The sequence below is a fragment of the Apis cerana genome, linkage group LG5 (genome assembly GCF_029169275.1).
Source record: "Apis cerana isolate GH-2021 linkage group LG5, AcerK_1.0, whole genome shotgun sequence".
Classification (NCBI taxonomy): Eukaryota; Metazoa; Arthropoda; class Insecta; order Hymenoptera; family Apidae; genus Apis; species Apis cerana.
Genome location: NC_083856.1, coordinates 5,867,175 through 5,892,245, shown reverse-complemented (window position 1 = coordinate 5,892,245; position 25,071 = coordinate 5,867,175). Strand labels below are relative to the sequence as shown.

Sequence of the window (25,071 nt, the reverse complement as noted above, 5' to 3'; positions counted from 1 at the left end):
TTTTGAAATAATTTTAAAGTTGGGTATTTTTTTGTAAGAACAATAAAATACATTTGCTTTTATAATTCCATCTTTAATTTCTTGATGTATTGTTTCAATGAGTACATTGCTGTTGATTTTATTATCAGATAACTTTAAAATTCGTCCAATTGTTTGAGAACACAAACAGAAAAATTAAAACTAATTATGGTAAAAAAGCAATGTAAAAAATTACGGTTTTTTTGTTCGTATTTTTTTATACGAAATTGGCAATAAGTTATCACCATAATAAAAATAACAATTGAATTTTTATCTGATGCTGATATGCTAAAAACAAAGCCACTAGAGATCTTGATAATGTGGCATGCTTAATTAAATAAATGTATAAAATATTTCTCCTTGCGCTAATATATGTACTTTCCATTATAATTACAATTTATTATTTTTTCCCATATTTATAATCATGTGATTTTTACGGTTCTTTGCGCAAAACAAAGTTCATAATAAACCGATGTAGATTGTATACGGTCCGAGCGATATTAATTGAATTACAATATTTAAATAGATATTTAAATATGGTGCGCGAATCTATGGTTACAATTTGTCAAGGTATGCATTCAAATCTGGGAGACCTTCCTTTAATCCTTTTCTTTTACGTGTTTCCTAAAAGAATTATTATATTTAGTCATATGCATAGATTAAAAAAAATATACATATATAATAAGAAAAATGATGTTTGTTTCCCTATTCAGGTAAGTCAGAATACATTATTGAAATACCAAAACAAAAAACAATTTCTTTTCCACGAGATTAAAAATGGTAATATATTTATATTTACTTATTACCATCAGTTATGATCGTGGGTAAATGTAAATTTCAAATCAGATAAATTACCTGCACGACTTGATAAGGTCTAGAGTTAGGTTCCATTGGATCACCAGGCAAAATCTGCCAGTGGTCGAATACACATTGTGGGAAAGCTTGTCCTCCGGTATTAGAACGTAAATCGGCAGTAAAGCCAAAGGACTCATTAACTGGAAGATATGCTTTAACTACAAACATAGGTGTACCAGCGATTTGTTGTTCTTCAAATACATGACCTCTTCTTCGGTTAAGCACACCATAAATACCACCGACAGCTGTTTCAGGGCACTGAAATAATTTTAATTTATAATTAAAATTTAAAATTTTCATCATAATAAATTAAAATGTTTTTTTTTAAATTAAAAATGAAATTTACCTGAATTTCACATAAATAAACTGGTTCCATGAGTCGAGGAGAGGCAGTGAGGAGACAAGCATAAAGGCAACGTCTTGTGGTAGGAATAATTTGACCACCACCTCTATGAATAGCATCAGCATGTAACGTTACATCGTGAATATTGAAGCGTACACCTCTTAAATTTTCTTCCGAAAGAACACCCTATAAAATAATTAATAGGAGTAAAAAGTCATGTTTTCAAATATTCTTTTTTTTTTTTTTTACATAAATTTAATATTATACCTCTTTCGTGGCCCATTGGAATCCAGCTACAACAGAATCTTTAATTTCATTAAGATATTGTACTCCCTTCGTACAATCTACAAGAATATTGGGACCAGTTCCATCAGGTCCAAAACACCAAATCTTTCTAGCTTCAGTCACATCGTAATCATATTTTTCATTTAAATAACGAGCACGTACTTTGAAATCATCCCTTGGATTAACTTCACCCTAAATTTTAAATTTTAATAAAATATTAAAAATTAAATAAAAAAAAACAAAACAAAATTAATAATAAAAATATAAATTTTTATGAAACTTAAACATACACTATCGATATCTTCAGCAAGACCATCAGGCATTGGACATGCCATCATGAATAAACGATTATGCTTGTTAGGTGATTTTGAAAGACACATTTGATTTGATTGTTCCGAAATTGTCTCTCTATAAGAAACGACGGGATCCGATTTCTTAATAGGTATACAAGCATGATCTTCTTCTAAATCTTTTAAACAAATTTCAAGATGAAGTTCTCCAGCTCCAGCAATAATGTGCTCTCCTGATTCTTCAATAATACATTGTACCATAGGATCTGATTTTGCCAAACGTTTAAGACCTAAAGATGAATCATTTTATTAAAAAATGTCAATATATTTATCAAAATATGATTTAAATAATAATCACTTTCAGATTTCTAAATAAAATCACGATTTATCATAACCCAATGCTCAAAATATAATTTCATCCTTAAGTAAATATCAAATTGAAAAAATTTGTTTAGAAAAATAAATATACCTTCGACTAATTTGGGTAAATCGGCTGGATTTTTGGGTTCGACAGCAACACGGACGACAGGTGAAACCGAAAATTTCATAACTTTCATGTTATGTGCATCTTTAAAAGTGGTTATAGTACCAGTTTTTACTAAGAATTGATCAACACCAACAAGTCCACAAATATTACCTGTTTTTAAATTACAAAATAATTTTAAATATATAATTTTATTTATATATAAATCTTAATGTTTTAATATTATTAATCAAATATCAGTTGGCCGTTCTATTGTCAATCAAAAATTATCAGAACAGGTCTGTGAGAACAATCATCATTGTATTTTTAATGTTCAATGTATTTTTAAACTTTAGTAACTTAACAAAACAGTAAGAGATTTACTAACCAGAAGGCACATCTTCAATCGCTTCAACGTAACGACCCATCATCAAAATTGTACGCTGGATAGCTTTCTCATAAAGATCTTCTTTTTTACCCGGTTGGAAGTTAGGCCCCATGATACGTGCTTTCATTCCAGTGCTTACTTTTCCAGAGAATACACGACCAAAAGCATAGAAACGTCCTTTATCAGAGGTTGGTACCATTTTTGAAACATACATCATGAGTGGCCCATTTGGATCACAATTCTATAAAAATTTCATTAATGTATAAACTTTATAATTTTATAAAATTGAATTATTTATTAATATCATAACATTTCTAATATATATCATTAAAAATCAGAACAAGTTTAAAAATGAATTCATCAATTATAAAAGTATATTAATATTTTTTATTATATTAATAAACATACTTTAATACCAATTGCAGCCTCATCATCAAGAGGACCTTCATATAACATTTCCATGCGATATTTTTGAGCAGTGACAGGAGATGGTAAATGAATAGCAATCATCTGAAGCAAAGCTTCTCCAGCTGGTAACCATGTTCTCATAACAACCTAAAATTTTTAATCATAATCATATATAATCATGTAACTAGTAAATAATTAATTGACTGTTTCAAAAAATTGTTATCAGATTACGCTTATCAATCAAAAAAATTCAGAATAGGTGTCAGAAAAGTTTTGAAAGAATAGTCATCATAAAATGATCTTCAAGATATTAAAAAGTATTAAAATGAAAATATAAAGAAAAAAAAACCTTACCTTAAGAAGAGCTTTACCATCTTTATCTTTATCTTCTGGTTTTAAAACAATTCCTAATTTTTGAAGTAAATTATCCGCTTCGTCTTTTTTATAATTCATAATACTATCAAATACCTATTAATTTTATATTCATATTAACAAATAATTATTATTATTTATATATTTATTATATATGAATATTGACTAACATACCTTATAAATTGGATCTAAGACATACATGCAAAAGGATCGTTTGTTGTCCGTTTCCTTCTGCTTGCTCCATTTCTTAGTTTTGGGGTTAAAGAATGATTCTCCCCATAATCTATTCATAAGTTTTACAACATCAATTTTAAATTTCTCAGCATACATTTCAGAAAATTGTTTCAATGTAAATGCCCAACCATGAAGACCAGATCCAAAACCAACTGAACCTTTGCTAGGATCTACCTATTTATAAAAAAAATTATAAACATAATCTAATGGATAAAAATATAAACAAATATAAAAATAAAAAATAATAAAAATGAAGTAAATATATTTACTCTAACTTCACCCATGGGACCATCATCATCTGAATATGTTGCAATAATAACGTTAACATTTTCAACAATACGTTGGAAAGTTTGATAAAGATCTTCACTATCAAGTTGGAGTTCCAAAAGTGCTCTGTCCATTTTGTTCATGAACAATACTGGTTTTATACGTTCAGCGATAGCTTGACGAAGTACAGTTTCCGTTTGTACACAGACACCTTAAAAAATTATGGAAAAATTATAATTTTTAAAACTATAAAAAAAATAATAAAATTAAATTACGAAATTGTAGCAATTGTATCGTAGCATATTAGTCTTGGACATAAGGATAGAGGTCCACTAATAGCGTTTAAACACAGCTGCTTTTTAATCTTCTTCCATTAATGCACCATCAACACTGTCCATGTGCATCAGTCAGTTAAACCAACTAATATACTACAGAGTAACGCTATTTGTGCTGGAAGAGATATTAGTTTAATTCAAATGTATCAAAATACATACCAGATACACAATCAACAACTACAAGAGCTCCATCAGTTACACGAAGAGCAGCAGTTACTTCACTAGAGAAATCGACATGACCAGGTGAATCAATAAGGTTAATCAAAAAACCTTTTTCATCTTTATCACGTTGATCAGGATTTGTAATGAAAACTAAATCTTTCTCCTCAAGGGCAAAGAACATAGAAATAGCACTACAATAAAATAAAAATATTTATAGAAAAACAATTAAAATTAATAAATCAATGATAAAATTAAATAAAATAAACTTACGTAGATTTAATGGTAATACAACGTTCCTGCTCATCTTTACGAGTATCTGTGAATCTGGTCTCACCAGCTTTAGCACCAGCAATAATACCGGCTTTGGACACAAGGGAGTCAGTCAGAGTTGACTTTCCATGATCAACATGCGCAATGACAGACATATTTCTAATATTTTTCTTTTTGTCCATCATGGCACGTATCTCGTCCACCGTAAAGTTCACCTTTAACAAATAAAAAATTTTGTTATATGTATATAGTTAATATAAAAACTGAAATTGATTAAATCTTCCACAATATAAATTTCACATTAATTCTAATTATCAAAAATGTTATTTTTTAATATATTTTTATTATTTCGAAACACGAATTATATAATTTCAAAAACAATTTTACTTATTTAAAAAGTATTATTTTAATATTATTTTAAAGAAAAAATTATCCTTATACTGACCATATTGAAATTAAATCTTCATAAATCTTGAGAAATATAATCAACATATATATATTTATTTATTTATTATAATAAGAAATATATTCTTATGGATATTTATTTGGACAGCATTTTGTGTTAGAGTGATTTCTGCCCCCCTCGAGTGTCACAATTTCCTCATTTCCTATATGTAGTATGTTAGGTTTTTCTGTACAATGATTTAAAATCGTTTTCGTAAGTTTTTCAATTCACTAGAAACCGTCGAGAACTTTTCTTGAAGACTCACGATGTTCCGAGAACATGCTGGTTCGTATCAAGAGCCTTACAAAGCTCCATGACACGTTGCCTCTTGAACAAGAGACGAAACATATTTGAACTTTTAATATAGGTAACTTTGAACCTTTGTGCCGTAAAATTTTCAGGAATGTTTCGCCAGAATTTTTGTAGAATCTTCAGAGATTTTAACCCCGGCATATCCATCGCGAGCCTCAAAATTTGTCTTCGAAGGGAGTTGCGCAATCCCAAGTAATCCGCCAGTTTTCAATTTTTCCAAACCCAGGTGACACTCGGTCTTCAAAAATATTTATACCTCTGCACTCCATACATTGTACAGATTTACACGTTCGTGATACTTTAGAAAGATTATACATACCATTTTGGATGTTGTCCGATATCCGTTGGCCTGGTCAGAAATATACGTGCACCAACAATGGCGGACTCCCTGGGAAAGAACAGGAGTTCTGTGAAAGGGATGAACGTTTCGTATATGATAGAGGGCACCTCTTGTCACACGTATTTCGTATTGTGCACAGGGCCAATTGGAATTTTGTAATCCCTACCACGTGGGTTAATTTGCGCGCGCAACTTACAACCGATAATACACGAGTTTAAATGTAATCCGTTAATTTGTAGTAGTCATATAATAGCAATTATATTTAGTGCTGCCATCTCAATTATTTAAATTAAAATTTTTAAAAAATTAACAATGAATCATCTTTTTGTTTAATTAATTTTAATTATTTGTTATAAAGAATATTAAAATAAAATAGAATTTTTTTAATTAAAAACATTTTTTTATCAAAAAAAAAAAAAAAAGGAGACAGGAACATGGAAAAAAAAAGAAAAGAATATAGTTTAAAGGTTATGAAAGGAATATCATTTAATATATATAACTAAATATTATTTTCTTATTTTTGTTAGTCAATATAATTGATATGAAATCCTATATTCAACAAAGAAAATTGTACAATCTATTCACATATTTGAATATTTATAAATAATTGTACAAAAAATATATAAATTACATTAGCATTAAGAAAATAAGAATTGTGCGTTTTCTTATAAAATAATTATTCTTAAAAATATTAATATCGGTGCAGTATATATTGATACACTATATGCATACAATAAAAGTATTTAATTTTTATAAAAATTAAGTATTTCTATTCTATGATTATTTTTATTTTTATCTAAATTTTCTTTATATTGAAATATAACGTGTAATATTTATATATTATCTCTATTGAAATGTAACACTTCAGACATAAAAAGAAAATATAAATAATAAAACAATTTAATTATTTTTTTACAATGTATTAAATTATTATTATTTTTTTAACAAAGACACATTATTATATTTATAATTCAAAATAATTAAAAGATGACTTACCTATGTTAGTTAATAAAATATTCCAATTCTATTTAATAAAAATAAAATTATTATTGAAACAAAGTGGTAGTTATAAATCTTCTAATTCTTTTGGATTGCATATATTTAACGACTTCCCTTGCAGCTTCGTTCATGGATGCTCACGCGATCGGGATTAAAAGTTCTTCCGCATCGTTTACATGGAAGCAATTGACTTAAATGAGATTTCCAACTGGCCTCAACCATTGCAGCAATGTCAATTGTCATATTTCCTATTTTTGAATTACCTGTATACAAATTATCTTAATAAATATTTTATTTCTTAACTAAAAAATTGTTTAATATTAAAAATATGAAAATATACAAAATCATTATACATTTATTGTTCACATTAAAAAATATAATTTTTAAAAATTTTTAATCGTTAATTATAATTCAATTATAATTATCTTGTTTAAAATGTATTTACAAAATTTGAACTTTATAACTTTCGGTATTTAATCGTATATCTTTTTTTAATCGATATATTCACACTGACCTTAAGTTTATTGATAGAATGCCAGAAAATATAATTATTAATTTTTATAAAAATAATTTTAATTCTTTCATATCCTAATCTTATTAATTATTCAAAAATAAAATAAAAATCATAGATTTGATGCAAAAATAAAAATTATATTAAAATAAAATTAATAAAAATACTTGGGTAAATCAATTTCTGGTAATATCAATTAAATCGTTTTGAAAATGTCATTTATATATATATTACTAAATGTATGCATTTTTTCAGTAATTGAAGTTGGTTCATTCGAAAAATAAATAGAATCATAAAATCATATAAAGAAATTGACTTACGAGTATAGATAATTTCAGGATTCTCTAACTCCTTCCTCTTGTGATTTGGTGATAATTTTTGATATTCAGTATACCATTTTTTTAAGCATTGCGGCTCATGAATGGCTATACTAGTGGATCCAAAATCTCTACTACATATATAACATGTAACCATTTTCTTCTGTTCATTTTCCTAAAATCAATTTTCTTCAAACTCAACTAGTTTGTTAATTACCTTTATTAATTAATAACACAGGCATAAAACAATACATTTTTATTTATAACAATCAAGTCACAAATTTTTACATAAAATTTAATTTATACAGGACGAAATAATCGCGAATAATATCGTGCGAATAATCATGTGAAAACATTTATACAAATTGAATGATATAAGCATGTCTTCCAATACGACTCACCCCCGTTGGCCTGCTTAAATTTTCGTGCACGATCATCATTTCTGATTTTTGTTGTCGAATCGGCTCTTTTTTTCGAGAATGAAACTGTTTATCTGTTTCAGTTTGCATTCGTTTGATGCATTGAGGCTCATGTATCTTTATACTTTTAGTGCCGAAACTTTTGCCACAAGATTGGCAAGTAATCATAGGAGGTCCTACTCGTGTTATACTTGCAGACTTTTCTCTAAACAAGCTTCCTGTCTTTTCCGTCTCAGAATTCTACAGATTAAATTACAATAAATTACAATAAATAATTGATATATTATTAAAATAAAAAATTGTAAAATTTAGAGAAATATTTTCACCTTTATAAAAATTTTACAACTTTTCTGATGCACTAACAATCGTTCCGGTAAAAATGTTCTTCCACATTTGCAAGAAATCAACTGTGCCTGAAAATATAAAAACAATTCGATATTATTATTTTGTCTTGAACTTTAACCAATATTATTATGATTAACATATTATTCGGCAGAAATTCTCGAAAAAAAAGTTTTTTCTAAAATCTTCATTAATCTTAAATAATCAAAATCTTAATAAATCGCAATGCAATCCTTAGTTTTTAGTTCAAAAACTGTTGCTCTTAAATAATTAAATTAAATTATTTAATAGATGTAGAGTAATACCTTGAATAAGATTCGGATTATTGTGCGTGATATGCTTTTTATATGGAATTAGAGATTTTATACTATACGCATTCCGTTGAATATGTGGCATGCACATATTTATGTGCCTATGTATATATAAGAAACGTGTAAGGGTAAATATTAACGAATCACTTTACTGTTACTGTACATTATGATCGATTTAGTCAGTATGAAGGATATTTCTTCATAAAAGACATGTAACATTTGCATATATTACATTAACATATAATAAAATTTGTATTTTTACATTTATTAATAATTCATATTTGAAAGATGAGAAAATTTTTTAAAAAATGAAGTATCATAAATAATATATAAATATATAATTATATAATAATATATAATATATAAAAATAAATGAAAAATAAATATAAACAAAGCTGAAAAATATTTGAATAAATCAAAAATATTTAATAAATATTTTAATAATTCTTATTCTTTTATGCCTAAGTAATTACAAGAAATCATATAAATAAGATTATATCATCATCTGCTAAAGATGTCATCAGCTGTAACGAACATAGAATGAATCATTCAATGTAATAATCGAAGTATATATGCACAAAAACAAATGGAAATATTTAATAATCAATTTTTAAATCTGTTTTGATTAATTATATCGAATAAAATTTAAATTAATATTAAAATTTATAAATAAAATTTAAAATTACAAAAAAATTTAAAAATGATTAATTTATCAAATTAAAAATAATTGCAATTTATATGCTTAAAGAAACTATCACTCAAATACCTGGCTTTCTTCCCACGCTGCTACGTTCCAATCTGAATGATTGATAGTGAGATCAGGTCTCTGAGGTATCGGTCGTCTTTGATTTACAGGCAACGAATTATTTTCTCGTTCCCATTTCTATTATCATTAATATTTATTAATTATTTTGTATTACCAACAAAAAATTATTATATAGTTAATGAGAAATGATCAACAATTTTTTTTTCAAATAAAGAATCCATAAATTTATAATAAAAAATTTTTAAGAAGAAAATATTATTTCCTAACTAAAAAAAATAATCTCAATATAAAATTTTTATATGATTCATATTCACATGTAAGAAACTATAATATTTCAAACTATAATACTATAATATTCCAATACTGAATCAAGAATTATTTATAAAAAATGAATATGAATTTCAAAATATTTCACAGTAAAATAACATAATAATACAATTGATCAATGTAATATCTATATATCATAATGTTCTTTCGTAAATAGTCCATAAATGAATATAATACATCGATATAATCGAGATAGTGCACAAATGAATGAAATGTACATGATATAAGCATTTATCTGCGTAAATGTATAAATCATGCGTAAATGACATAACACGGATCGCCTCATATTTTGACTATAGCAAATGATTACGAAGTATCACTTCATGTGCACGTATAAATATTTTTTGTATCAAGATAGGAAATAATTTTATATATATATATATATATATATATATATATATATATATATATATATATATCGATCTTATAAAGAACCTTGACGTATTACAAGTTTTCAGAGAGATTCAATAATACTCATGCATTCTATATTATTCTATACTATTTTATTATGTAAATAATATATATAGTTCAAGTTCAGAATAAAATTAAATACAATATTTTTAAGACAAAAATAAATTATATAAATCATTCAATAAAAATCAATATAAATATTTTTATATTGATGAAATTATTTTAAATATTGAATAAATGATAAAAATAAAAAATATTAATATTTGCATTCTTATGATGAAATAAATTCATCATAAATTTATAAGAGAAATATATGAAATAATTATAAATAAAAAATTATAATAATGCATTGATGCAACTAACCTGCATGCATCGAGGCTCGTGAATAGGAAAACTGGCAGTTCCAAATTCGCGACCACATATATAACAAGTAACACTCCTTGGTCCTTTCTTAATTGGTGCTGATGAAGGCCTGTACGATATATTAGATCGTTCTTGATTATAATTTGACTTGAGATTTTCGGTGATTGTTTCTTCCACTTTGTTTTTATTTTTATCGCTACGAAAATTCAGGGCAACAGGTTTCTGAATAGTTTTCGGTACTGTGGTTTTTGACTTCGAATTTGTAAAGTTATCCTTCGTTTTGGACTGAGTACTCTTTGGATGACTATGAAATCGTTCTGGTTGGTTCGATTTTCCGCAGCTTTTACAAGGTTCTGGAGCACTCTTTGTTGAGGAAGCTGTAAATACCTCCAGGTCATATTGTATAGGTCTTGAATTCTTCTTTTTCAACGTGGACAAGGAAACAACCTTCTGATTAATCGTTCCATTTCTAATTGACACGATTAGATCATTAATTTTCAATTTCTATACATTTAACATTTTTACTAAATTTTTATTAAATTCTTGAATTTTTAAATTTCCTGAAAAGTAATCTATCACAAACCTATTGTTATTATCATCCAGTTTTGTATTATTCTTCTTCGTAAAACCCATATTCTGTCCGCCTATACACGACTGCTTTTGCATCCTAGACATGTCGATATGACCAAGCTTCGAATCGAGAATGTGTTCGAAACTACGTCGTTTGTGGCGTAAGGAGAAGGGATTGCACCACGTCGCCTCACCATTCAAAACTAGGCTATATTGTTCTCGTTGTTGTTCAGTCCCAATGACATTTTGTCGGTATCTTGATGACGAAGGAAACGACGAAGTTTCTCCACTTGTTTTTAAAAGACGATGCTGCGTTATCGAGTCAATAAGTGATTCCTTGCTAAGAAGAGACATATCCAATTTGTCGACGAGATCAGGATCTAGGATGCTTGGTTTTTCGAGATTCGCAGTCTTTGGTCTTTCTGGTTCATCATACAAGGAAACACCGCGTTTTATTTTTGGTGGCCAAGTACTTGTATTCGGTATTTTTGATTTCCCTTGTTGCTTTCCTTTCTCTAAATGATTTTTGAAATGTTAAATTTTGTTATAAAGAAAAAAATTTGACAAATTTAAAATAAGAATCTTATTTTTTAATCTAAATAATTAATGAACTAACATTGAATTAATTTTTACAATATATTTTATATTATTATATTTATTGATTATACAATATATTTTATATTATTATATACATTTGAAATTAATAAAAAAGAATCAGTTAATAGATATGTGCTAATTTTTTTTTAAAAACAATAGAAAAATTATGATTTATAAATCTATTAAGCTTAACGAATTATATTTTAAAATAAAAAAATAATAAAAAATGAAATTTAAAAGTTCAAGATAAATTCTATTTGAATAAACATATCCAATATTAATTATTAAAAATAATTTATATTTATTATATATATATATATATATATATATATATATATATATACACACACGATATATTTCTTATTTTCCATTCTATGGCTTAATTAAAATGTAAAAAAAAAGTATAAAATAAATGATTAAATATATAAGTTTATATAAGTTTTTATATTATTTTATTTTTAATTAATTTTTATTAATTTTTTTTATATAATTCTATCTTTTTTGAATTTAATTTGATATAAAATATAGAAATTATTTAGAGAATTATAATAGATTAAAATTATTACTAAATTTATAATATATATGTGTATGTATATATATGACACGTACGTGTAGAAATATAAAAAAAATTATTTTTTATTTATTTTATTTTTTTCTTTTTTAATAAAAATATAATCCCTACTTACTTTTCAACATATCCAAGTCGTCCTTAATCACCAGAAAAGTTTTCTCGGATAAAAATTCCATTGGGCTTTTTTTCCATTTCATGATTTTGGTTGACTCCGTGATTTATCACTTTGAATTTATAGACAACGTTACAAATAACTAAAATATTTATTTTATACTATTTTAATAACACTGACATAAAACCGATTTTATATTTCACGATATAAATTGATATTTAAAATTTCATAATAAATTTTTTAACAAATTTATCGTATTTTAAAATGAATAAAATGTGCGATTGATTATAACAAGACACACCTAAATTTCATTATTCTTTCAATCGATTATTAAAAATTTCTGATACTCCGACATTTATGATACCGTGATTGTAAATGAATTTTCCTTCAACTTTTAAATTATACTTCTTCACTGTCAGTTCACTGAATTTAGCTTTCAACAATATATTCATGATGTCACTTAAATTATTTCGTAATTTTTTTCGATCTCCATAAAAAAATTTAATTATAATTCCAATGAAGTATGTATGAAATATTTATCTATATAAATATCACAACTAAATCACAATATTTTAAATACAGTCACAATGCTCACACTTGTACATATGTTTTCTGAATGATCGACAAGATCACAACCAATAAATACATAAATGTGATAATTATCATAAATATAATATTATACACGAAAAAATTACGAATATCTAAAATAAGACACAAATACACATACACTTTCTTTTTTAAACATGATACAATATAATATATAGATGCAACATAAACATTTTTTAAGTAATTGACAAAAATGCACCTCTATATTGACCGGTTAATGGAGATCATTGAAACAGCTTTTGTTTTGTTTTCTTTCATCGACAAACTTCATTGTATCGATTTGAATTATGCGCTTTTGTGAAAAAAATAAGATGAAAAAAAAAATTAATACGCGTAGTTCTTTGTCAACGAAAGAACACCTTATACTAAGCTTCAGTTTACCTTGCCACCTATAGCTTTTTATCTTTTGCATTGTGGTTAACTGTGTGAGAATACAGGTGGCTACGAAAATCGATCCAACAACTATACCGTTTCATTTACATACATTCTCATTGTCATACAAAAGATTGTTACGATATTGATATTTTAAATGAGATTATGTTAAAAATTATTTAAAAAAATACATGAAAAAATATTTTGAAAATTTTAATATGATAGATTTTATATATAATTTATATTCTATACATAATTTTAATTAACATTAAATTAATTATTAAATTGTGAAACATTTATAATGAAATATACTTATATAATTATTTAAAAACATATGAGTAAATTTCATATAGAAAATAAACTTTCATACATTTATACATAAAATTGTGTAATACTATTCACATTCATTAAAAATTAATACCAATAAAGATTAATGTAATAATAAAAATAAAATATTTTCTATTTACAATAAATATACATAATATATTATCGCCGATATCGATAACGTTTAAAATGAAACCACAATTGAAAAATGTTATTGTGAAATTGACATCTAAAACCGCGCTTATATGAATATTCCCATTCTCTATTAACAATTTTAAATGCGATATCTTCATATGGCGGACCTGCATGAAATCGTAAAATAGCAAAGTCTTTATTATCTGCGCAAGGTGTCTAAAAATTAAAATATTTTTATTAATTAATCGTTTAAATCATTAATTACAAAATAAAATTAATTTAAACAATATGTCTTACCAAAAAATATTCAGGAGTTGTGTTTTTATCTATTAAATCTGGATAAAATATATTAAATTTGTAACCTTGAACGATTTTCGGAGGTGGATTATCCATATCATAATGGGTTTGATTATATTTATTCCATTCAAAACCAGTATGAACTCGATTGAAATATCTTGGCTTTCTAGGTCTATATTTGTCAGACCAAAGATAAATCTGTGCTTCTAAAGATGATTCAACACTAAATTGTGCTTCATCAGAATTCATATTTTTACGTGCTTCTCTATGCATTGCTTGTTCTTCTGCAGTCATAACATTTTGGATCTTTCGACCTGTACTGAGCACTTGATTTCTTGCATATTCCAATCGTTGATTATCATCTTCTTCCAAAGTAACTAATGTTCCTGGCTCAAGTTGAGAATATGGTATATATTTTGGAGAATAGCCTCCTGATTCATATTCACAAAATGATTCTGATAAAAGATCTTCTGCTGCATTATTAGCCTCTTGATCATCACTACAAAAAATATTTCTATAAATTTTATAAAATTATATATATATAAATAAAGAAAGAATACATACTCTGATTGACTTTCTTCACTTTTCTCTACAGTTGTAGTAGTAGATGGTTCTTCTTGTTTTTCCGATTGTTCATTAATTGTCTGTAAATTCTCAGTTTCATTTTCCGTTCTAGCTACACCTTGTTCGGCAATTAAAACTTCTAATTTTTTACGTAAATTTTCTTGATGTCGATCTCTTAATCGTGCTCTCGCCATATGCGCTGAGAACAATAAATAATATTATGTAAGTTAATGTAAGTACATTAAATACATATAATTTATTATATATATATAATCTTAAATGCTTACCTTTAAGTTGAGATAATAGACTTTCCCAATATCCTATATCAACACCTTCAGGTTTTCCTGTAATTTTTACTTCAATTTGTAACTGCAAAGCTTCTAATTGTGTTGCTGTTTTTCCTTTAAAAATAGCAGTTACATCTTTAGCAACTGATTCATGTATTCCTTCTCTTCTACCAACAGCTGGAAAAATATAATAGATTAATATCTTTTTTAAATTCTTTGTATATCTTATATACATAATAAATAATATATAAAAAATAAAAGTACTTACCAACTTCATATTCTGATCTTTCTAATTTTCTCAATTTATGCAATTCATCTTCAACAATTACTGTAATATCATTCCAATAATCTAAATTTTTACCACGTTCTAATTCTTTATAAACTTTAATATCTTCAATGAGATCCTCTAAATCTTTCACATGTAATCCACGTAAATAAGTATAAGGTTCATGCATTTCTACAGCATCAACCTCTTCTTCTGCACTGATGTATTTAGCAAGAAGATCAATTGGTTTTGCACGACCATCTTGTATTCTAATACGTGATCTTAATCTTGCTTGTTCTAAATGAAACTGATCTTCCTGTCTGGCCCATTGTTCCAACTGAGCAGCTTCTTTTCCTCTTTGAAGCATTGTCATTTCTTCTTCTCTTTGTTGTCTTTCTAGTTCTCTTTCTTGCCTTCTTTTCTTAACTTTTTCTAATTCTCTTTTATTTTCTTCTTGTTTATGTCTATTTCTAATTTCTAATTCTTCTCTACTTACACCAAGTAAACCTTCTTTTTCAAGTTTTTTAGACCAAACAAAAGTAGAAAGTAAATTTCCATCACCAAATGGATTATCTGTATTTGTATAATGTAAATAATCATTATCCCATCCCATTCTTTCTTTTCTTTTTCGTTCCTTAGCTTCTTTCTTTTTTAAACGACGTAATCTTTTTTCTTCTGGTGTTTCTGTAGCTTTCATTAATTCCTTTTGACGTTTTCTATCCTCAATTTGTTTTTGACGTTGCTTCTGAAGTTTTTCTAAAAGCTTTGTAGAATCTGATGAAGAATTAGATGACGATGAACTAAACTCACTTGAACTGGATGAAGATGACGATGATGATGATCTATAATAAAAGGAAACCTTAAAAAATAAACTTTTAATTTTATAACCTTAAAATGCATTTGAAGAATTACCTTTTTTTTTTATTTTTTGATGATTTTTTATGAAATTCGCATGATTCAGAGGAATTTCTATGTTTAGACTTTTTATATTTTGAATTTTTAGATTTATGTCTCGATTTTGATTTTTTAAAATGACGATCATAATCACTTTCATTAGCACTATGAGAAATCTTATCTTTATATTTAGATCGATTTTTATCTTCTTTCTTTAATTTTTCACAATCTTTTCTATGAGAATATTTTTCCATTTTTAACGAAGATTTAATTATTATATTTTCTTATAAAGTTTCTTGTATTACAGTTTTTATTATTTTATTAATTTGACGCTTAACCTCACAAATAATAATGCAGTAACGGTATAAGACGCCATTACTGAATTTAAAATGTTGATTCCGTTTTACTACGTACAAATTTCCGTTTGCATTTGTAATCTAACACGATTAAATATAATAAATATTAAATAATTTAGTAGTTTTATAAAATTATAATAAAATTGTGAAAATCGTTTAATTATTATTTTTATTTTTTATAAAATCTTTCTACAATTAACTGTCAACGACTAGTGAGTATCTATCTTCTACTCTTCTTAATGTTACATCCGTTAAACTTTCAAATTTGTGTGTGAGCGTACGTTGTTCAAGGAAGGTTTTCCAAAATATATAGTAGCATTTTATAGTGCTTAGTGGTGAATTGCCTCAGGAATTTGTGACATTTTTAAGTAAATCAAAATGTCTCACAAGATGTATTATTCGGATAAATACTATGATGATAAATATGAATATAGGTTCGTATAAATAATAGTAATACATAATGGCTCATTTAGATTTCGATTTTGGTCAATTGTGCCATTTTGAATTGTTTTAGTCTATATGTAAATATCATTCTTTGAATATATATTCATACTTATATTTTTTAAATAGTTCAATTAAGATATTTGATAATAGAGAATTCATATTACTACATTTTATATGCATAATTTGATAACTTCTTTGTCCAATTTTTGGACGCAGATATAACGTATCGTTTAAATGGCCGTCTGGTATGTTCTTTTGTTACTTTACTAACTTATTCATTTTTAATTGATATTGAATTGTAATTAGAAGTTAAAGAAATTGCATTTATAAAGTTAAAAAATATTAAATAATGTTTATGATAATTATATTTAATAAACATATTTTACAATATGTTACAAATACTTTTTTTATATAATTTTAATTGAGAATAATTTAATAATTGTTTTAGAAAAACTATTATTATAAATTTTAATCATTTTATAACTAATATATATATAAATATTTCATTGAATTCAGTACAAATAGAAAACCATTAGTAATAAATATATATATATTATTCATAAATTTCTTTTATTATATAGACATGTAGTATTACCAAAAGAAATGGTTAAATCAGTTCCAACTACTCATCTCCTCTCCGAACAGGAATGGAGAGCTATGGGTGTTCAACAGAGTCAAGGTTGGGTTCATTACATGATTCATAAGCCAGGTATGTCTATTTGCTGAATTTTTTTGATAACATTCAAAATTTATTATTCTTTATTTTTTATTTTAAATTGTAATTGGAAATAAAATTTTTAATTGAAATATATATTACTTTAATTGATAAATATTTTTTTCAGAACCGCATATTTTACTCTTTAAAAGAAAAATAACATCTCCACCACCAGAAAATTAATTATATTGACTTCACTGTAACAATTTGTAAATACTGTTTCAGATCATTGTTAATATTCATGAAACAATTCAACTACAAAACAAACTCTCATTAATTGCTAAAATCAATATTAATATGATGGTCAAATTCACATATATTCATATTTAAGAATTTACTACTTTAAAAAAAAATTTGATCCTTCTAAATTTTTTATGGTAATAATAACAATAACAACAACAACAACAACAACAACAATAATAATATTATGATTCATTATCTTAATGTTTCTCTTTAATATATCATTCCAAAAACAACAGAAGTGTTCTGTACATATGTCTATAGAATTTTTTAGTTCTTAATAACAGTTTAAATAGTACTTATATTTTGGATTTATCATAACATTTTATGGTATTTTGTTTAATATAACTAAAAAAAAAAAATGTGAATATTTTGATTTTTTCTGAAAATCATAAGATAGAATCAATTATTCTATCATGAAATTGAGAATAAAGAAAATTGTCATATTTTTGTAATTGAAGTGCCTTGCATAGATATGCTAATTAATGAAGTACTTTAGTATTATATACTTAGGATAATCATTTCTTATGTTTAACAAGAATAATATAAAAAAAAGTTTTAAGTTTTTAAGTTCATTAATTACATAAATATTAATTTGAAATTTGAATATTAGTAATTAAATATTAAATCCTGTGTTTAAGTATCTTGCCATACAATTTTTTATATCATTCAGAATTATATAATGCATTTATATTACATATAATATTTTTCGAAATCAGCTATCTAATTATATTGCTTGCAACATTATTTTATTAATATTTTCCAAGAATAATTTTTATGACTAAGTATTACATGACTCACTTATTTTTAATAAATAATATCTGTATTGTCTTAAATAAATGTTCTTAAATAAATATTTGTAATTAATATGTTTGTATTTTTTGTTTCTTACAATTATTTTAAAAAAATAATATAAATGTAAAATATAAATGAAGATACATTGATAAAAATTATATTGTATTTCTTCATTTATATTCTTGAATGACAAAAAAATAAAACAAATTTAGCCGAATATTCGAGAATGGAGGGGCAAAATGATTAAAACAATCACGTGACTGACCTCAATCTAATTATACAAACATCGTCCCTAGCGGTCAAGTAATTCTCACACTAATTTTTGTAAATTGTACATTAATTAAATCATTTATGGCCTGACATGTTGTATGCTTCAGTTCGTTTCACTTTTATTACATAATTTCGTTACCTTTTATATCTTGCAACAAGGAAACAAGTGATTAACAATCCGTTAAAATTTAAAAATATATATATAATTTAACTAAATAAAACTTAAATTATTATTTATTGAATAATAAAATTAATTTATTTTTATTAAATTTAAGATATCAAATTATATATTATATAGTCAAAAATATATTATATGATATATTTTTATAATTAACAGTTTCGCTCAGAAATAACTAGTGTTTCGTAATAATTATGATTTAACTTATTATAAATTTATCAATTAATGAATGTATAATAATTGTTTTCTATATATGGTATAATCATTCATTCAAGTTTCGAATGTTGAGGTAAATAAAGTACACGCGGTTTCGTAAATCGCGTATATGTTGTGCGCGCGCGTTCACCGTAGGATCTCCAGTTATATAGCATTGGAATAAAAACAACGAGGAGGGAGGACGTATAGCCGGAGTTCGGTGAAAGGGGGCAAAAGAACGGCGGGGCACAGAGAAAGATAAAAAGAGAGAATGGAAAAGAGATAAAATACGAAATGAAAAAGGTGATGGAGAGGGAAAGAGATAGTTGATTTCTGACACACACATGTTGCATCCGAATGATGCGAAGGGCTCTGTTCTCATGAGTTAGCCGGTACTTCTCGAGAACAGCGCAACGATAGTACGACGATTGCGCTCGCGGGAAGAACGACTTTTCGCGTACTCTAAATCGGAACGTGTTCAGCATCCCAATTCAAAAATTAGTAAGCACACAACGTGATTCGATCGCATTGTTGCGCGCAGTTTCTTTTATCGACGATCACGATTGTATATAGATCCAATTTATCAGGTAAGTCAATTTTTTAACAAACATGCAAGATATATGTGCAATATTTTTTTTTGCAAAAATGAAAGTATGTAACGTTTAAAATTTTTATTATTCTTCAATAATAAAATAGTTTTTGAAAAATTTATTTGTAATAATTTAATTTTAACATTTAAACAATATGATAGGAATTAAAGAATAAATAAAATTGTATCTCATTTCTTTGTTCTAATTTTAATTATTATCCGGATTATATTTATAACTTTTTCCATTGCATATTGTCACATGTATCTATTGTATTATTAGGAAAAATTGAACGATTTAATATCTTCTCTGCATTCAGTCCACGTGCGTAAACAGAAATTTAAATTATCCGCGCAGAAATGTGACAAAACATATTTACTATTAAACTTTCAATTTTAGAATTGAATTAAAATATATTTTAATTATACTATTACTAAGAAAAAAAAATTTTAAATAGATTTACAAAAAATAATTTTTTAAATTGTTAATATTGACATAAAAAAAAAACTTTTTAAGTCAAAATTTTTTTCATATAAAATCTTTTTTTTATACATATGTCATAATGTTATCTATGCATTGAACATCTTTATTTAGATTTACACATACGCACTTCGTAATGAATCCATAATTATTACGTTTCTTTGTTCATTTCATGAATAATAAATCGACTATATTTCAGATATCATAGAATGTCTTGTATTTCTTCTCATACAGATATTTTTGCCATACTTGACTTAAACAAGAATAACATGTGTTTGCTCCTTACCGTATTTCTTCCATTTATCTTGATCGGAGGTGCATGTAAATCAAATCTTTAATCACACTTAATGAAAATGTCAATACAAAATCATTTTTGATCATATTTTATTTTTTTCTATCTTTCTTTTTCATCTATATATGATTTAAAGCTCAGTATAAAAACTTTTGCCGCGCGAGCACAAAATAATTATAAATTTTTCTATAGTGTACAATTTTGTTGGATGAAACATAAAGGCAGATTTCCAGGACAGTTTAAACCGGTTAATACCAGTTTCTGCGAGATATACATACATGCATATAAACAGCACAAATGAAGAAATTCGTCGTTTTAATATATATTTATATAATTAATCTTATTGATTAATTCAACATTTTTAAAACATATATTTTGTAATAAATTTTAATAAATTTAATTATATGATAGTTTTTATGATATAATTATTTGATACCGGATGTTGCTTAAATGAGGGAATAAACATGAACTTAATATCATACTTTTAGGGTTAATTGATGTTGTCAGATGATGCTTACATACATTGAGAAATATGAATAATATTTAAATTGACAATTAACATTTATGAATATTTTATATCATTTATATAATTATATTATGTATTATTTAATATTCTATGCAGGACCAATGAATCTCATATCACTCCTTGTAGATTATTTTTTTTATTCACTTTGCAATTATTTAAATAAGTATAAATATTTATAATTATATTCCATCAAATCAATATTTTACAAATATTGTTTGAAATAATTGTTTAAAATATTTTAATGATAATAAAAAAAATTTAACTAAACGTTAGAAAAATTCATTTGCATTCATATAAAATTTAAAATATATATAAATAATTATAATTTATATATATTAGTTTTTTATTTTTTTTATTGATAATTAAATTAGTTAAATTATTAATTAAAATGAACATCATAATAATTTATGGCTAATAAAAATAAGAAGGAACATAAATATATTAATTATAGAACAATATGTGTAATATAAACAGTGTAATTATGATAGTAAAATAATAGAAGAATTGGTCATTACAATTTAGAAACATTTATTGATATAAGATTGATTTATCCTATTTACCTGTATTTGCAAATCTTTGCTAAAATCGCGTAAAATACTCTTCTATCTGAATTGCTCTGTTTCAAGTATATCTTTTTATCCATAATTTTACTTCCACATGTCAGTCTTATCACAGTTTTCCATACATATGCAAATATTTTAATATGGATCCGAGTTATGAGGATGACATTAGATTTCGACAAGCTGATAAAACTAGCTCACATTAGGATGCTATCTCGATGTTACATATTTTTTAATAAAAACTTCGAATATAATATTTTATATTCATATTAATAAAAAATTTATGCAATATATATATATATATATTTCTGAAAATTATTATGTAATAAAATTATATTGATTGATTTATATTGATTGATTTAATATAATAATATAAAAATATTATATTATTAATTTTTTTTTTAGAATAAAAAGACATGGCACATCCTAAAAAATGGAAAAGTTGCATGTCAGAAAATATGCTGACAATGCTTACTGTAATCGCCGTTGTAGTAGGTGCTATTCTTGGTTTGATTTTAAGAAATGTCAAAGATGAACCGTGGACAAAGCGCGAAATCATGTACATTCAATTTCCGGGGGATATTTTTCTTAGAATGTTAAAAGCACTTATATTGCCTTTAATCGTCGCTAGCATTATTAGCGCGATCGGCGGCTTGGATCTTAATTTATCCGGTAATTAAAAAAAACATACACCTCTTGTAAAAAACTTTTCAAACAAGTGATTACTTATGACGAATCGATTGCGTGGGCGCGTAAACTTGTTTACGTGTTTGGTTTAGTAACACAGATTACCAGTATTTTCTGGTATGATTTGTCTCTTGGTAAGAGAGAGAGAAAAACAAGAACAATTATGATAACATTTATTCTTTTTTAATTATATTCATTCTTTTTTAATTATTAAATTATATAAATATTAATAATTTAAAAAAAAATTAAAATTAGTTTACTTTTTTTCTCGAAATAAAATTTTTATATTCAAATTGTTTCTCGTTTAAATGTTTAATTATGACAATTTTAGTATATAATATATCAGATTTAATTAAAAATATAAAAATAATATTTTTAAATTTATTCAATTTATAGGAAAGATTGGTATAAGATCGATTTATTATTATGCTTCAACAACAATATCTGCTGTAATTCTTGGGATAATTTTAGTCTTAATTATTAGACCTGGAGAGTTCAGTGCAAGTAGTATGATTGCAAAAGAGAATATAACACCAACTAAAGATATTACAACCACAGATACAATATTAGATTTAATTAGGTATGATAACAAATATTTTTTATATTTAAATTATATGAATTTTTTATAAAATTTTATTTTTAGAAATGTATTTCCACCAAATCTTGTACAAGCTTGTATTGCTCAGGTATATTAATTTTGCTATAAAAAATAATTAATTTCATATTCTAAAAATTAATTAAAGTTTTAATTAATTTTGCATTATATGCTTTAGTATCGTACTGTACTAATAGAGCCTAAAAATAAGACAGAAGGTAAATATTATATTTGAATTAATTGTAATTTTATTAATAATTAAAATATTTATTTCATAAATAAATATTTTATTTTTTAGTAAGTAATATACAAGATTGGGAAATATCTCATAAATATGCAGATGGTACAAATACTTTAGGTTTAGTTATATTTGGAATTGTATTTGGAATAGCTCTTAGTAAAATGGGTGAACCAGGAAAACCACTTTTAAATTTTTTTGACACTTTATCTGAAGTATCTATGATTATTACTAAATGGGTTATACGGTAAAAAATTATATATAATATATTATTTGTTTAAATTAAATTAAATTAAATTAAATATATCTAAATATTTTATTTTTTCATAGAATATCTCCAGTTGGTGTGCTTTTTCTTGTTATATCAAAACTTTTAGAAATTGAAGATATTGGTGCTATTGCTGGACAACTAAGTTTATATTTTATTACAGTATTATTAGGTTTGGTTATTCATGGGTGTGGAACACTTTCTCTTATATTTTTCATTTGTACTAAACAATTGCCATTTAGAATGATAGCTAAGATGAGTCAAGTTTTAGCAACTGCATTTGGTACTTCATCAAGGTAAGTTCCATGATTTAATTGATTTTATAAATATAAAAAATATTAAAAATTTTGACAAATTTATTTTTGTGAATTTAGCACTGCTACACTGCCAGTAACAATACAATGTTTAGATAATATAGGTGTAGATCCTAGAATTACAAGGTTTGTTGTTCCAATTGGTGCTACTATTAACATGGATGGAACTGCATTATATGAAGCTGTTGCAGCAATATTTATAGCTCAAGTTAGAAAAATTCCATTGTCTTTTGGCAATGTCATTGGTGTTAGGTAATTATTAAACTAAATTTTTCATTAAAAATGATATTAAAATTTTAATAACTTTAATATGCAGTATAACAGCAACTGCAGCAAGTATAGGAGCTGCTGGCATTCCACAAGCTGGTCTTGTTACAATGGTTATGGTATTAGATACTGTAGGTTTACCTGCTGAAGATGTAACACTTATTATTGCCGTAGATTGGCTTCTGTAAGTTATTCATTCTATAATATTAATAAAAATATTTTTATATTATTTATATATATTTATATTTGTTATAAACAATCCTTAAATTATTATTTATAGGGATCGTTTTCGTACGACGATAAACGTTATATGTGATGCACTTGGAGCTTATGTTGTTGAACATTTGAGTAAAAAAGAACTTGAAGCAAGTGCAAATCTCCAAGAAGAAACAATTGAATTAGCCAGAGTGAGAAAAACAGAAGCATAAGTTTTTTAATTTTCTTGTTAATTCAAATTTGCCATGATATATGAACACAATTTTAGTGTTTATATTTTTTTATATACTTTATAACCAATAATTTGTACTAATTGTATATTCATGTTGATTCAAATTTTAATTTATATGAGATAATACATATATATATATATATATATATATATATATATATGTATATATATAATTATGTAGTTAATAATTATTGTAATTAGCAACATATTATTAGATACTTAAAGAAAACTATCATTGTTACTTAAAACAAAAAAAATTGAGCACTAATGTACTTTACAAGATATAATCTTGAGTCATTTTATCTTTATAAATATATTAAAGATAAATTTTGTTTTTTATTTGAAAAAATATTTTATTGCAATTATTTTTTTTTATGTGAAATAAAAAATATTATTTAATATTAAAACATTCCACATATTTATAGAATTCAAGAAATATAAAAATCATATTTAATATTTGTTTTTTTTT

The 25,071-nt window shown here is 25.1% G+C and overlaps 5 protein-coding genes across 8 annotated transcripts; 2 read left to right on the top strand and 3 right to left on the bottom strand.

Moving 5' to 3' along the window:
• Window positions 1-52: 52 nt before the first annotated feature.
• LOC107996586 (translation elongation factor 2) lies at window positions 53-6,824 on the bottom strand. Of its 2 annotated transcripts, XM_062074663.1 has the most exons (15): window positions 5,767-5,911; window positions 5,136-5,685; window positions 4,691-4,905; window positions 4,418-4,611; window positions 3,926-4,134; window positions 3,597-3,830; window positions 3,405-3,518; window positions 3,051-3,197; window positions 2,643-2,883; window positions 2,261-2,428; window positions 1,792-2,081; window positions 1,484-1,693; window positions 1,220-1,402; window positions 874-1,131; window positions 53-642 (listed from the first exon to the last, which is right to left on the bottom strand). In XM_062074663.1, the coding sequence occupies exons 2-15, from the start codon at window positions 5,136-5,138 to the stop codon at window positions 574-576; spliced, it is 2,535 nt and encodes an 844-aa protein (XP_061930647.1). In that variant the 5' UTR covers window positions 5,139-5,685; window positions 5,767-5,911; the 3' UTR covers window positions 53-573. The 2 variants fall into 2 exon arrangements, with proteins under 2 accessions (XP_061930647.1, XP_016910215.1); XM_017054726.2 differs by lacking the exon at window positions 5,136-5,685 and having other exon boundaries at window positions 5,767-6,824.
• Window positions 6,825-7,855: 1,031 nt separating this feature from the next.
• On the bottom strand, window positions 7,856-13,471 carry LOC107992579 (uncharacterized). Its single transcript, XM_062074666.1, has 7 exons — window positions 12,705-13,471; window positions 12,407-12,545; window positions 11,137-11,638; window positions 10,554-11,022; window positions 9,453-9,569; window positions 8,360-8,446; window positions 7,856-8,273 (listed from the first exon to the last, which is right to left on the bottom strand). The coding sequence occupies exons 2-7, from the start codon at window positions 12,486-12,488 to the stop codon at window positions 7,971-7,973; spliced, it is 1,560 nt and encodes a 519-aa protein (XP_061930650.1). The 5' UTR covers window positions 12,489-12,545; window positions 12,705-13,471; the 3' UTR covers window positions 7,856-7,970.
• Window positions 13,472-13,581: 110 nt separating this feature from the next.
• LOC107996594 (splicing factor Cactin) lies at window positions 13,582-22,088 on the bottom strand. The gene is made up of 7 exons (XM_017054739.3): window positions 20,694-22,088; window positions 16,166-16,584; window positions 15,257-16,095; window positions 14,989-15,165; window positions 14,702-14,900; window positions 14,138-14,636; window positions 13,582-14,056 (listed from the first exon to the last, which is right to left on the bottom strand). The coding sequence occupies exons 2-7, from the start codon at window positions 16,399-16,401 to the stop codon at window positions 13,868-13,870; spliced, it is 2,139 nt and encodes a 712-aa protein (XP_016910228.1). The 5' UTR covers window positions 16,402-16,584; window positions 20,694-22,088; the 3' UTR covers window positions 13,582-13,867.
• LOC107996596 (cyclin-dependent kinases regulatory subunit) lies at window positions 16,727-19,927 on the top strand. The gene is made up of 3 exons (XM_017054741.3): window positions 16,727-16,937; window positions 17,529-17,656; window positions 17,790-19,927. The coding sequence occupies exons 1-3, from the start codon at window positions 16,882-16,884 to the stop codon at window positions 17,843-17,845; spliced, it is 240 nt and encodes a 79-aa protein (XP_016910230.1). The 5' UTR covers window positions 16,727-16,881; the 3' UTR covers window positions 17,846-19,927.
• Window positions 19,785-25,058, top strand: LOC107996595 (excitatory amino acid transporter 3). Of its 3 annotated transcripts, XM_017054740.3 has the most exons (10): window positions 19,785-19,927; window positions 22,191-22,457; window positions 22,869-23,052; window positions 23,116-23,158; window positions 23,246-23,285; window positions 23,366-23,552; window positions 23,636-23,869; window positions 23,948-24,139; window positions 24,204-24,338; window positions 24,435-25,058. In XM_017054740.3, the coding sequence occupies exons 2-10, from the start codon at window positions 22,202-22,204 to the stop codon at window positions 24,580-24,582; spliced, it is 1,419 nt and encodes a 472-aa protein (XP_016910229.1). In that variant the 5' UTR covers window positions 19,785-19,927; window positions 22,191-22,201; the 3' UTR covers window positions 24,583-25,058. The 3 variants fall into 3 exon arrangements, with proteins under 3 accessions (XP_016910229.1, XP_028521887.1, XP_028521888.1); XM_028666086.2 differs by lacking the exon at window positions 22,191-22,457 and having other exon boundaries at window positions 19,787-19,927; XM_028666087.2 differs by lacking the exons at window positions 19,785-19,927; window positions 22,191-22,457 and adding an exon at window positions 22,464-22,606.
• The last annotated feature ends 13 nt before the right edge of the window (window positions 25,059-25,071 follow it).